Below are 12,305 nucleotides of genomic sequence, written 5' to 3' on the forward strand. Positions count from 1 at the left end.
CCAAGGAATGAGCTACTAGGTGAGTCACATCCTGTTTTTCTGTGATAAATATCCTTGCTGGTGCAAAGATCGTGGACCTTATGTATTTGAAGGATCTTCTGGTGAAATGGTTCTGGTAGCTGGTAGTCTGGAGTGCGTTTCTGTGCGTCACTTTAACACACTTGCTTCACGTTTAAAGCGCTTAATTTAAATTTTATTAAAGCATAAACAGAATCAGGGAGTAAAACAAAACATATATTATAACAACTTTATACAGCTCAAAATACACAACAATACAAAATACAAAGTAGAAAACTGTATTGTCTCTTGTTCTCCCCAGAAGAGAGATGTGGAGAGAGGATGGACCTCTCTGCAATACATGAAGGAAGGGCCTTTGTTGTCTCTTAGATCTGCTGTGTGATGTTTGGCATTGAGATGAAACTAAAGCTGCTGTTTGGCGGTTAGTCTCTGTCTCCATCTGTTGGCCAAACAATGGATATTGTTGTGTGAATGCTAGTGTGTGAAATATATAACTTAAAAATTAAGATATTCTCTCGCATACCTGCAAACATACGGTTTTATCATTGGTTTCAATTGTACACACACACACACACACACACCTGATTCAAATGTGTCTCTGATGCCCCTGTGCTTGGATGGACGTGTGTGGTATATTGTTATGTGTTTCAGAAAGCAATGCCTTTGTGGTATCTTTGCTTTTGACATGTCCTAGCAGTATATATATATATGTGACACAGTTACTTTATAGGGTTAAGTTTCATTTTAGAGAGAGATTTCCTGTTTTTTGTCCCTACAAAGAGATGTTCTGGGACTTTTGACGGGGGATGGCTGTAAATATTGAGAAACTGAAAAAGGAGTGTCAAAACACTGAAAACTCCATGAGTATTTGTCTCTTTTTCTCCATCAGTAGTGGTCCTCTTTTTATCCAGTTATCCCCAAACCCATCTCTCTGACTGAGAAGACTTCAGCTGTACTGACTCGCTGTTGTCTCCATCTGCCTGCAGCCAAACAAAGGTAAATAAAACAATGAAACGACAGCAAAAACTACACAAAAGCTCTGTGTGGCATGCTGTCAATTACCACAGAAAGCTTGTACCATATCTCAGTATATTACAGAAGCTCCAATTATTTTTTATGTCTTATTTTGTCAACTTAATTTTCTCAATTTCAACAAAAGTTGTTTTCTTGAGGTCTTGTTTCCTTTTCTGCTACTTGCATGCCCAGCCCCCCCAAAAAAGTCGCTGTTTGGATTTAAATAGGCAAATGCTTAAGTGTCTATGACTGGACCATTATTACTGTGATGATTGTGTTTCTAGCATGTTATATGTGTATTATATTATTATACCCTAATTGATGGAGCATGTAGCTTTTCATTTCTTAAACAACCATGTAGGAAGACACATCATGGCCATATTCCAGAATGACAATGTCAAGATGCATCAGCCTAAAACTGTGAAAAATTTATCAGGCTCAAATTTAAATCCAAAAAGCGACTTTTTTTTTTTGGCCGGGCAGTGTATACACTGCTGCCTCATGAGTGAGCGAATTGGTGTTTATTTTGATATTTCTAAAAAAAATACTTGTTTTTATTATATAATATGACTGTTGGTGGTAAAATTTTGTTCAGCCTCCAGTAATATGTTAATAATATCAGGAACCATATAATACCCATTCATGCAAGTACATTTGTTAACTTGTTTGTTTACAAGTTCTATGCATTACCCTACAAAAGTTTAAAATCGGTTAAAAAAGTTACACTTTTATTCAGCAAGGATGCATTAAACTGATCAAAAGTGTCAAATAAATATCATGGTTTCCACAAAAATATTGAGGAGCACAACTGTTTTCAACATTGATCATTTTAAGAAATGTTTCTTGTGCACCAAAACAGCATATTCAGCATTCATAAATTATATTTCACAATCTTACTGACTTTACTGTATTTTTCATCAAATAAATGCAACCTGGCTGAGCAGAAGAGACTTCTTACCGACCCCAAACTTTTAAATGGTAGTGTAAAATATATATATTTTTAAATCACAGAAATTAAATTTGACAAGTAAACTGACCTTGCTCGCGATAGCTTTCAGTTTACCCAGTAACGAAGGAGTATTTGAGTAAACGACATCGTCATCATTCTCCTCCCCCTCCCCCTCTGCTAGTGCACAACTGTCCGCTGCTGGCAGCTCACAGTCCTTATTGGCTGACATCACTAGTCTGGAGTATTTATATTCAAGCCTATTCAAAAAAGAAAAAGATATAAAAAATTTAAAAGCACTTTTTACATCTGAAGCTTCAAAGTTTCCATTGACAGCTTGTTACCTCTTGTTCTTTTTCCAGAAATAGCATGTGAGAGAAACCAAGAGGGCGGCCATGAATGCTCCGCCCCCAATTCCGGCCTTCACCCATTGGCCGACCACCTCACAGTGGGCAGAGGTCTTGTTCAGGAGCGGAACTCCTTTAGTGCAGAGTTTTGGCTCGTTCCACACATAGAGGGTGTCCTGTTATGAGACAGGCGAATGAAAGATCATGAAGACGTCAAATAAATTGTACTAGATACATTTGTGGTACAGTTAGAGATGTACCTGCACTCCTCCTTTGCACGCTCCTTCTATTGAGTGATAGTCCGCTTCAGTGCAGAGAGGACAAGCACTAGAGCTCTCCCAGAGGAAATGAAACTCACAGCCATTACATGTACCTGCTGGGCACTTGCTAAACACACACAAACACACAATCAAGAAATGTCACACAAGCAAGAGTGCTGTTGCTTCAGATCAAACTCTTTTTATATAATTAAACATTTAAACGAAACAATATCGGGAGTTACTTTGTATATTTTTTGCTCCACTAACAAAAATAGTTCCAAACTAAGCCAAAGTACTAGAATTGACGATTACGCGTCTCCAAAGACACACAAAGTAGTGGTGAGGCATTGCTGATTGAATCAGAGTTCTTGAATGAATCTATTAAGTGAATGATTCAATGATTCACTCATAAAAACAGTCACTTGTAACCACTTATATATAAACTCGCAAATTATATACGAGTTATAAAGTCTGAGGGAAAAATTGTGAGTTTACATCTCACAATTCTGACTTTTTTCTCGCAATTGCAAGTTTATATCTCGCAATTCTGACTTTATCATTTCAAAATTGAGCTTGCTTTTCCCCACAATTATGACCAGAAATATAAAATATAAAATTAAGACCAGTTATAAAATCAGAATTGTGAGATATAAACTCGCAATTGCAAGAAAAAGTGAAAATACTGACTTTATAACACAATTCAGACTTTATAACTCACAATTATGTTTTAAATAGTTTTATTCCGTGGCAGAAACCAGCTTCCACTTTGAGGTTAATGTGTTTCCGCATTGTCTTTTCTTTAAGCAAAGAATATTGTTTGTAAATGTAATTAATCAGTCTGGCAATTTTATATTCATTGCATATTTGCAACTGGCTTGCAAACCTCCACTGGTATTCGTATTAGCATATATATTAATAACGGAGTTTCACTCATGGGTGATATTTCATTTGTTGAGCTTTGATGATAATTCACCCTATACAAATAATGTAAATGACTTTTGTTACACATCCTGTCTGGGTATTATTTATAAATAAATTATCCATATAAAAAACTATTTCTCAGTTTAATGAGCTACTCTGCTATGCACATTTTAATGGAACATTAAATGGAAAAAAGTTATGTTAAACTGAATAAATGCACCTTGGCACAGTGAGCTCCCCGCGTGTGCTCTTTTCAGGACTGCAACGCAGTGTCACGACTGTGCTACGGCCGTTCAGACAGGACGCTGTGGGCTGCGGAGATCTGAGAGTTGGGGTGAGAAAAAAACATTCATGTTATTAATGTAATATCATTGCACACATCAACTAAGAATTTTTAACAATTTAATCTTTCTTAATTTACCGATAGAAGAAGTTGATATCTGGAACTTTCCGTGACGGCTCAGAGAAGAGGTCTGTGCTGGCAGTGACCCCATCCAGACTGTTATCAACAGACGCTCCTGAGAAATGGAAGCATGAAGAAAGTGAGACACATGTAAGCAGTTCAAATACCTCTATTCTGAAGGGAACTAAACACAAAAGTGCTGTGAAAAACAGCCTTTATTGTAGATTAGGGCTCTCAAGGTCTGCCGAGATTTGCTCTAACCCTAATAAACTCAACAAGCTAATCAAGGTATTCTTTTTTTACTTGGGATGTGTCCAAAATTGCCCCCTATACCCTCATTTACCATTCCCTACATTAGTCCACTAATATAGTTCACTTGAGGGAGTGAATGAAAACGAGTGAGCGAATTCAGACACTGTGTGTGCCAGAAAGGCTGCCGCTTTTGCGTAGTTTGTACATTAGTTGTACGTCCACTATGGTTTCGAGCACCATTATAAAAGGCTGTCCCCTCACATAATGCCCTATATAGGGCGTGATTTCAGACACAGCCTAGGAAGCTATAGGCAGGAGAGTTTGATCAAGATTGGAGCTAAATTCTGTAGGAAAGTGGATATTGAGGGCCAGAATTGAGCACCCCTGTTGTAGATTATTGCAGGTTAAGGGTTTCGCTGTGACAAAGGCATTGACACTGATCCCTGAGCAAACTTGCTTAGAGAAGGAGATAACAGACTGACATCAAATTACATTAAAGTAATTTAACGTACACTCCCTTTTAAAAGTTTGGAGTCAGCAAGGATGCATTCAATTTATCAAAAGTGACAGTAAAGTCATTTATAATGCTACTAAAGATTTCAAATAAATTCTGTTCTTTTGAACTTTCTATTCATCAAAGAATAATTTTTTTTCTCATGGTTTCTACAGAGTAGCGGGAGTCTTGAGCCTCACATCAGCATATTAGAATGATTTCTGGAGGATTATGTGACACTGAACACTGGAGTAATCATGCTGAAAATTCAGCTTTGCAATTGCAGGAATAAATTATATTTTAAAATATATTAAAATAGAAAACAGTGATTTTAAATTTTAATCATATTTAAAAAATCTTAATCAAATAAATGTAGCTTTGGTGAGCATTAGAGAGTTGTTTCAAAAACATTTAAAAAATCTCAAAACTTCTGAATGCTAGTGTATGCTAAATAACATTAAATAAGGTTACAGACAACATAATCTCACCAAGGAAAGTGTCAGCCAGGCTGATGGACTGAGACGACAGGGCTGTTCTGAAGCCCCGCCCGTCTGCAGGAATGATGGTAGATTGGCACACAAAAGTCTCAACGAAATTGTTGAGATCAGCGGATTCATTTTGCACGTCCTTACTAGACAGATCTGTGACATTGTCAGTGCATACCGCCACCTTCTTCCCCTGCGACAGAGTAAAAAGTGCAAGCTGACTTTGTAGATCATCTTAAGAAGTAAAAAAAGCAGTTGTTCCTGTTTCTATTTTCTATTAAAGCAATCTATTATTAGCTAGACTGAAGTCAGTTAAAGATAGAGATGTTTGTATGTGAGAGTACCTCAGCCCCACATAGACTAATATTAAACAGGTGGTAGTATTTGGTTCCCTTGGAGGTGAAACTAGGCCCGTTCATGATTGACCCCACTGAATTTAAGGCACTCAAGTCGTAGGTCAAGGTTCGGTTCTGATCCATATGCGAGAAGGTGCAGTCGTTAAAACACACAGAGTGTTCCTGGACACAAACACACACAAAAAAACACATTTTAGATGTTATATATAGTTATACTGTCATGTATAGTCATGCATTTCTTCTGATTTAACTCTTACCTTATTGCTCTTGCTACCAGGACCGCATGGCTGACAAGCCTCGAGCCCATAGATGTGATGCCCGGAGAGGAAGGTGTTGGACGGGCACTCCTGGCACTGGTTAGTGTCTTTGTTGATGAAGTGTCCAGCAGGACAGGGGACGCAAGAAGAGCCGTCCTGCTGACTCATCATTGCACAGGCGTGGCAACCAGACGCTGAGCCATCCATCGCATTAGTCACCGTGATTGAGTAGATCTTCGCGATGTCATTTACATAGTGACGCACCTGGGAGAGATAGACAACGAATGAGAACGTTTTCCATGCAACTAAAAGGTACTTTAGACTCATTTAGTGAACACTTACATCAATGGCTTTGTTGGTACGTTGGAAAGCCCATGTGTAAGACACAGAAGCATTTTTGGTCATGATGTGGGTGTATGCTTGTCTGAGTTTACTCCCTACCCATGATTCCACAACATTTGTGCTCTTCCTGTTTACATCCTACAGAGAAGACATTGATTCATTAAATAACTTCATTTATCATAATGATTGAGCCATTTGCTGAATTAAATATGGAACATTGTGAGGTAGCATACTACATTTTTAATTTATCTTTGCATACCGCATAACGTTTTTCACATACTAATTACGTTATTGTTTTGTCTTACTATCATAAAATAGAGTTCACAGTCTGCGCTGCAGTTGGTCTCGAAGATAAACGTGATTCGGCCAAACTCAGTAGCTGAAGCATCGTCCACAGAAGTAGGAAGTCTGAGCGAGATAAAAGGTGAGGGAATCTGTAATGTTCTAAGCACAACCAGAATTTTTACACTAGAATTGTAGACTCACTTGAATCCAGGCACTCGTAAATTTAAGATGAGGTAATCGTTATCTGAGCCACCCACTCCACTACGAATATGGTCGCCAGCCACCTCCCAACCTACAGAAGCAAATATGATATATATAATATGCTCTCTCTCTCTCTCTCTCTCTCTCTCTTTTACACAAATTTGTAGTACACTTACCATTCATTTCATCACATTTGGAGTTGCCCACATTAAAACAAGATGTTTTCATATTCCTCGGCAGGATGTTCCACCACTTGTATTCATATCCTAAAGAAGGTTCAGTTCCTCCCGGGCATCTTTGACATTCTGTGCCAAATGAAATCTCCATTACAGAACCAGTAAACCAAATGTGTAACTTAATAATACACACAAGTATGTATCTATGTTTATGTGTGTGTCCATATACCTGCGGTACCATCCGAGTAAGTCCCTTGTGGGCAAGGTAAACAGGTAGAAGAGTTGTGCATGTAGAAGCCTGGATTACAGGGTGGACAGTCCTCTTTCTCTGCAGAAGGTGGCAGTGTCACAGCACCGGTCACATTCTCCACACACACCTGAGGCTCCACCCACCTGTACAGTATCTGGGTCTAAGATGATACAGTAACATTAACAATTAACAAATTATCCACACAACATTTACAACAAAACACAATCTGCATTATATCCTACCTTGCCTTCACCGTCACAGGCCGTGTGGATTTGAAAATAATCTTTCTCTGAACATGGAGGCCTCTCTTTACACCGTGACCATCCCTCCTCTAGAACACGCACACATGTAGAACAACATTATACACAAACGTGCACTGAGAAAAGTGTGTTTAAGTTACTGGATTGTATTTGATTTAAGCTAAAATGAACAGTTAAAAGTACAGTAGTTTGTTTGGCACAACAGAGAATGTAAGAAATCATCTGCATTCGTACGGGAATACTGTGTCTCGGAGCAATGTGTACACGAACTGGCTCCCTTTCCAGAGTAAGTATTCCTGGGACAAAGGTCACATGCGGAAGAGCCTGGAGTTTTACTGAAGGTGCCCGGCCTGCACGGGAAACACTCTGACGTGTACGCCACACCTGCTCACAAAGCATGTAAACGTATAATTGATTTGTCATTAAGAAGTCATTATATTGATCTGCATTATATTGGCAGAATCTCACACCATTGATCTGGATGTTCTTCAAAAGGACCGGCTTCACTGGTTTGCCACCCAAGAGCATTCCCGTGGTTCTCCAATACAGAATATTCGTTCCTGTCTTCAGATTTACCTGTGACATACAAAGGCTACATTAGATGTCAATTTACTTCCAAATACATCAATATTAATATAATAAGCAAGATTCCTAACCGTATGTGTTCCCCATTCTCCGCTGGTGGTGAGTTTGATCCATTTCTCACTCCCTGTCTGGTCCATCTCCTGACATTGGTCATTCTGAATCTGTACCAAAGGTTTTTTTTGGAGTTATATTTTCGCTTACAACGCATTTGTGGAATAAACTGCAAGATGTGTAAAGTAAAACACACAAAGAACTCGAAGAAGACGTTGCTGTCGACATATTGATAGTCAAAGGAGACGGATCCCTGCTTCATGAGATGCACCGCGTACACCAGCGACACTGTGCAGTCGTCGCGATTGGATTCCAAGTGAGTTCCCTGAGCTGTCCATGAAGAACTGCAATTGAACAACACAATGTAAACAGGAAGATCTGATCTGTAGAAATATTGCAAAAGCCTAGAATAGAATATACTGAAATAAACAGAATATATATTTCAGATTGGCCTGCAACTTGGCACTGACTTGTTGCAGGTCATTGAGTCGTCTCCTGAACCTCCTGAGTCCATGTATGTGGCCAGACTGCTGAATCCTGCAGGGATGGAATCCCACTGGTCGAAACGCACACCACTTCCCAGCGAATAAGAGCCAGCCGCGCATGATGTGCACTGCTGGGAGGACATCTCTAAAAACTCCCCAGCTTCACAAGAAAAAGCTGTGCAACAAATAAGAAAAGACTGTTTGCATACTGACGCAATACTCACTTAAAAATAAAGGTTCTTTATTGGCATTGATGGTTCCATGTTCAACTTTTAACATTCATGGAACCTTTCCATAATTGCACAAAAGGAGCGTAATAGTGAAAAAGGGTTCTTTAGATGATTAAAATGTCCTTCACGCTAAGGAAAAGGGGTTCTTTTTAAAACTGTTCAATTAAAGGTTCTTTGGGGAACCAAAAATGGTTCTTCAATGGCAATGCTGTGAAATCCTCCTTTTAAAACCTTTATTTTTAATAGTGTACACATAAAAGCATTTAAATGCCATGAATGTTATTGTTATTGGGGGCGGTCGTGGCCTAATGGTTAGAGAGCCAGACTGGTGTGTGTGTGTGTGGGTGTGTGGGTGTGTCACTAATCACTGCTCCTAATGTGCGTGCACTAACTTGGATGGGTTAAATGCAGAGGACAAATTCCGAGTGTGTTGCCATACTTAGCCTTCCCGTCACTTCACTTGACAAGTACTTTTGATAACTAACTAAATATAAAAGCAAGGAAATGCTCCCAGAGCTTTTCTCAAAACTAACTTCAGCGTTTTTTTATGATCTGGTTTTGCAATTACTTTTAACAACCTGATTTCAGTGTGATTTTATGTATGCATGAAGTCAAAAATATAAAAGTATAAAAAAAGATTATGAACACGTTCTGCTAAAAGTGTCCAAATACTTTTTTATCTTCATTTTGAGCAGCATAGTTTGCTTTGACTTTAAATTAAATGCCACTTGGTTTTGATATTTGAAGTAATGTAGTGCATTTTCATTAAGCGTGTCTATATTTGGTTCTTTTCTCACTGCAGTCTGTGCCTCTGACTGGCTCTGGCAGGCCCGTGCAGCTCCCCTGTCTGTGAGGAATGGCAACTCTCCATCTGGAGCCTGTGCTGTCACACTCTGTGTACTCAAAGTAGTAATCTGTCTGAAACACACACAGATATCCACATATTCAGACATACTACATCAAACACACGATATGGTCATTAAACATGACTATTTCTGGGGGGGTTTGTTCATAAACCAGCAAAGAAAAGATTAATATTTATATAAAGATTAATATTATTTTTTTTTTGTAATGTTACTACTACTCAACATATGTCTGAAACATACACACATTGACCTATTCAGACATTTACAGCCGTGAATTGTTTTTGCACATTTTGTAATAGTGTTTCATTTAGTGGCAAAGCACAATGATTATTTTATTTGAGCCACTGGCACAGTTTATCCCTTTACTGCACAACTATCATTCTGTATAAAACAAAACAAAATAAAAAATGTAATTAAAACAAAATAAAGTAATTAAAACAAAATATATATAAGGGCAATCTTTAGCAAAATAATTGACATGGTTGTATACTTTCAGCAGCAAGAGATATATATAAAATCCTGGATACATGTACCTATCATACAAAAAATGCTCATCTTTTTTCTCATGTGCTCTTATCAAAAACAGAATGTGGCCTTTCTAAACGTGGTCACATGACAAAATTTCTGACATTTTTCAGATTAAGCAGGTGACACATCTTACCCCACTCAGCCCTATCTGATCTTTTACTGTTTCCAAAACACTCAAACTCCCAGGCACATATAACAGATAGCCAGGTATTGTGTGTGTGTGTGTGTGTGTGTGTACAATGGGAGGGGGGATTAGGACGATCTGCCTTCTGTCCCCGGACAGTCACCAGGGCAACAGCCAGGAGCCCTGCGATTGTTGTCATGACAATCACTCATTGCTATTGGTGTGGATGGTAATGTATTAGAGTCTGATTTACATTGATAACAACCTGAAATAATGAGGCCACTAAATACCTCCTGTGTGTGCTGCGTGCCTGCGTCTTTGTTGACAGATCTGTTATGCAAATCAGTTTGTGTTCAATGCCCTGAAACACACACTGATTGTTCTCCTGTCCTTTAAGGGCCTACTACACACACAAAAGCCCAATCCACTGGATACACACACAAAGGAAGAGGACATGCCATGCATTAAATTACATAACTTAGTATAGCACCAAATGCTGTATAATAGAGTGTAATGAAGTTGTTGGCTACACTGCCTTCAGTAAGGTGATAAATGCATCCCCATGGAGGTGCTTGTCATCTGGTAATGCTTGGTTACAGCACACCCATTATCACTAATGATGCACCTGCACCTGCCACTATCGCCCCGGCCAGCCTCCCTCACATATGCTCTTAAAGGAACAGTTCACCCCAAAATGAAGATTCTGTCATCATTACTCACCCCATGTTGTTCCGAACCCGTATTTTAAATATAAAGACCGTTTTCTATACATTAAAAGCAAATGGTAATTGAGGCTGACATTCTGCCCAGAATTCATCCTTTTTTCCTTTGTGGCCCTTTAATGTGCACGTCTTTGTATGAAAACATGGATGAGGCAAATCACTGTACTTGTACAAGATCAACACCACAGTCTTTTCAAATCAAATAGAGGGTGGCGATCCAGAGAGGTCATTCGCGTTTAATAAAAATGTTTGAAGTTCGTATGAATCCATTTTACAAGCTCTAACTGCAGCGCATAACGCACAATAATCGAGCTGTCATCTGATTGGTCAGCTGAGTACCGCGTCATCATATTATAGGATCCTCGTCAGTCTCGGATCTAACCATTTTAATGTCAATAACAAGATGTTCTTTTTGCTTTTTCATCGCGTATAATGTGCAAAACCATAACCATTATGTTTGTGTATTAAAAATGAACAACACATAATAACAATAAGCATTTTAGAAGCTCACAGCAATATCATCCGTAGGCTATAACATTTTAGAATGCATTTTAAATAGTTATATCATAAGCAGAAACAAGATTTGTAAGGTTGAGACTGGTTTAAAATGGTCGTGATGTTTAAAATATTTTACAGAAAGGTGGCATGTTGTCGTTTACCTCTTTACACTGTGGCAGATTCACTGACGCTCGTGCGCAGAGGCAGAGGGTTACAAAGCGCACAAAATAGCAGGATGTCCAAAGCGCCCTCTTCTCCATCTCATAAAGGCAGAAATTACAGAAAAACAAGGAATGCCTAGGATCTAAGTAAAGATAACGAGGTTTCGCGATGTCTATGCATAAACTACAGACTGAGATGCGAACACGCCGCTCTCTGTTCAACGATAAGCTCCTACTGTAGTTGCGCTTACGGGGCTTTGATTGACAGGGAGCGTCTGACGTCACGCTAGTCTAGTCTGTGTCAATTCACATCTTTTATTTAGGCCAAGTTAATCTTTTTGTAATACCTCAAGCATTAAGGATTCACAACTGACAATGTTCCACAAAACCTAACTGTGTATTTATAATATAAATACAATTGCTTATAAAATGCCTGGCATATGATTGTTCAATGGTCTATATCCTCCTGAGACCTAGAAAAAAAAAGTGTTTTGAATTTAAATGTTTTTTTTTTTTTTCACGTCATCACATTGTTTAGAGCATAAGAAACAAATGGTAAAATAACATTTTTGAAAAATATTTTATTCATACGTTATGCTATGGCCTCTAGTTGACACCAGGACTAAGTTGTTTTTAGTTGTAAATTATATGTATAGGCAAAAACAATGGGATTTTTTTTTTTTTTTTTTAATCACCAATAAATTTTGGGTTTCAGGATTTTTTTTAACCAAAATTTGTATAAAGATGATTCTCAACTATGTTATGAAAGATATAACGGAATGAATTGAT

At 38.4% G+C, this 12,305-nt stretch overlaps 1 protein-coding gene across 1 annotated transcript; it reads right to left on the minus strand.

The window, feature by feature from the left end:
- Positions 1-171: 171 nt before the first annotated feature.
- elapor2b (endosome-lysosome associated apoptosis and autophagy regulator family member 2b) lies at positions 172-11,751 on the minus strand. Its single transcript, XM_084112641.1, has 22 exons — positions 11,517-11,751; positions 9,415-9,535; positions 8,373-8,562; positions 8,099-8,246; positions 7,923-8,012; positions 7,737-7,842; positions 7,501-7,650; positions 7,249-7,337; positions 6,986-7,166; positions 6,757-6,885; positions 6,581-6,671; positions 6,400-6,502; positions 6,095-6,232; positions 5,753-6,016; positions 5,484-5,657; positions 5,143-5,332; positions 3,928-4,024; positions 3,727-3,828; positions 2,586-2,712; positions 2,323-2,501; positions 2,070-2,238; positions 172-998 (listed from the first exon to the last, which is right to left on the minus strand). The coding sequence occupies exons 1-22, from the start codon at positions 11,613-11,615 to the stop codon at positions 930-932; spliced, it is 3,006 nt and encodes a 1,001-aa protein (XP_083968767.1). The 5' UTR covers positions 11,616-11,751; the 3' UTR covers positions 172-929.
- Positions 11,752-12,305: the final 554 nt, after the last annotated feature.

The sequence above is a fragment of the Abramis brama genome, assembly GCF_963993115.1.
Source record: "Abramis brama genome assembly, chromosome: 4".
NCBI lineage: Eukaryota > Metazoa > Chordata > Actinopteri > Cypriniformes > Leuciscidae > Abramis > Abramis brama.